At 74.1% G+C, this 553-nt stretch overlaps 1 protein-coding gene across 1 annotated transcript in view; it reads right to left on the bottom strand.

The window, feature by feature from the left end:
• IQGAP1 (IQ motif containing GTPase activating protein 1) overlaps window positions 1-180 on the bottom strand; it is a 108,887-nt gene extending 108,707 nt beyond the window's left edge. Inside the window, exon 1 of the mRNA XM_040493586.1 lies at window positions 36-180. Coding sequence (XP_040349520.1) covers window positions 36-90 — 55 coding nt within the window. The 5' untranslated portion in view covers window positions 91-180. The remainder of the gene's footprint in view (window positions 1-35) is intronic.
• Between the last annotated feature and the right edge of the window lie 373 nt (window positions 181-553).

Genomic DNA, 553 nt, shown 5'->3' with positions numbered 1-553 from the left:
CCCGAAGCCCCCGCGCCGCAGAGCCCCGCACTCACAGCCATAGTGCGGCCGGACCACGCCCAGTCCGTCAACATCGTCCGTGGCGGACATGGCGGCCGAGCCCGGGTCTCTGCTGAGGAAGCGGTGAGACCTTGAAGGCGCGGCCGACGGCAGCTGCGGCTCCTGCAGAGTGCGCGGGCTGCCTTGCTCCCTGAGGCCCCGCCCCGCCCCGTCGGCCCCGCCCCGCCCCGTCGGCCCCGCCCCTCCGGCCCCGCCCTGCCGCGCCTCGCCCTGCCGCGCCGTAGGGAGCTGGGGTGGGGGCGGAGCCCGAGCCGCTCAGCCCCGCCCAATCCCCGCCCCTGGTGGTAACGCCCTCTGGAGGCGGAAGGAAGGGGGCGGAGCCCACCCGTCCCCGGCGTTCGCGGTCCTCCTCGCTCCGCGGGAAAGGCGGCCCCCGCCCTGGAGCCCTGCCCTGCCGGCCGCCGCCCCGACCGCACCTCGGGGACAGAAAACGCCGCCTAACTGAAACAGAGCATATTGTTCCTAAACTAGAAGAGGAGGTTGCGCAGAAGAA

This window comes from Herpailurus yagouaroundi, unplaced genomic scaffold (assembly GCF_014898765.1).
Source record: "Herpailurus yagouaroundi ecotype Mexico unplaced genomic scaffold, PumYag 185, whole genome shotgun sequence".
Taxonomy (NCBI): domain Eukaryota; kingdom Metazoa; phylum Chordata; class Mammalia; order Carnivora; family Felidae; genus Herpailurus; species Herpailurus yagouaroundi.
Note: the sequence above shows the minus strand (reverse complement) of the source record. Positions and strands in the feature narration are given on the sequence as shown.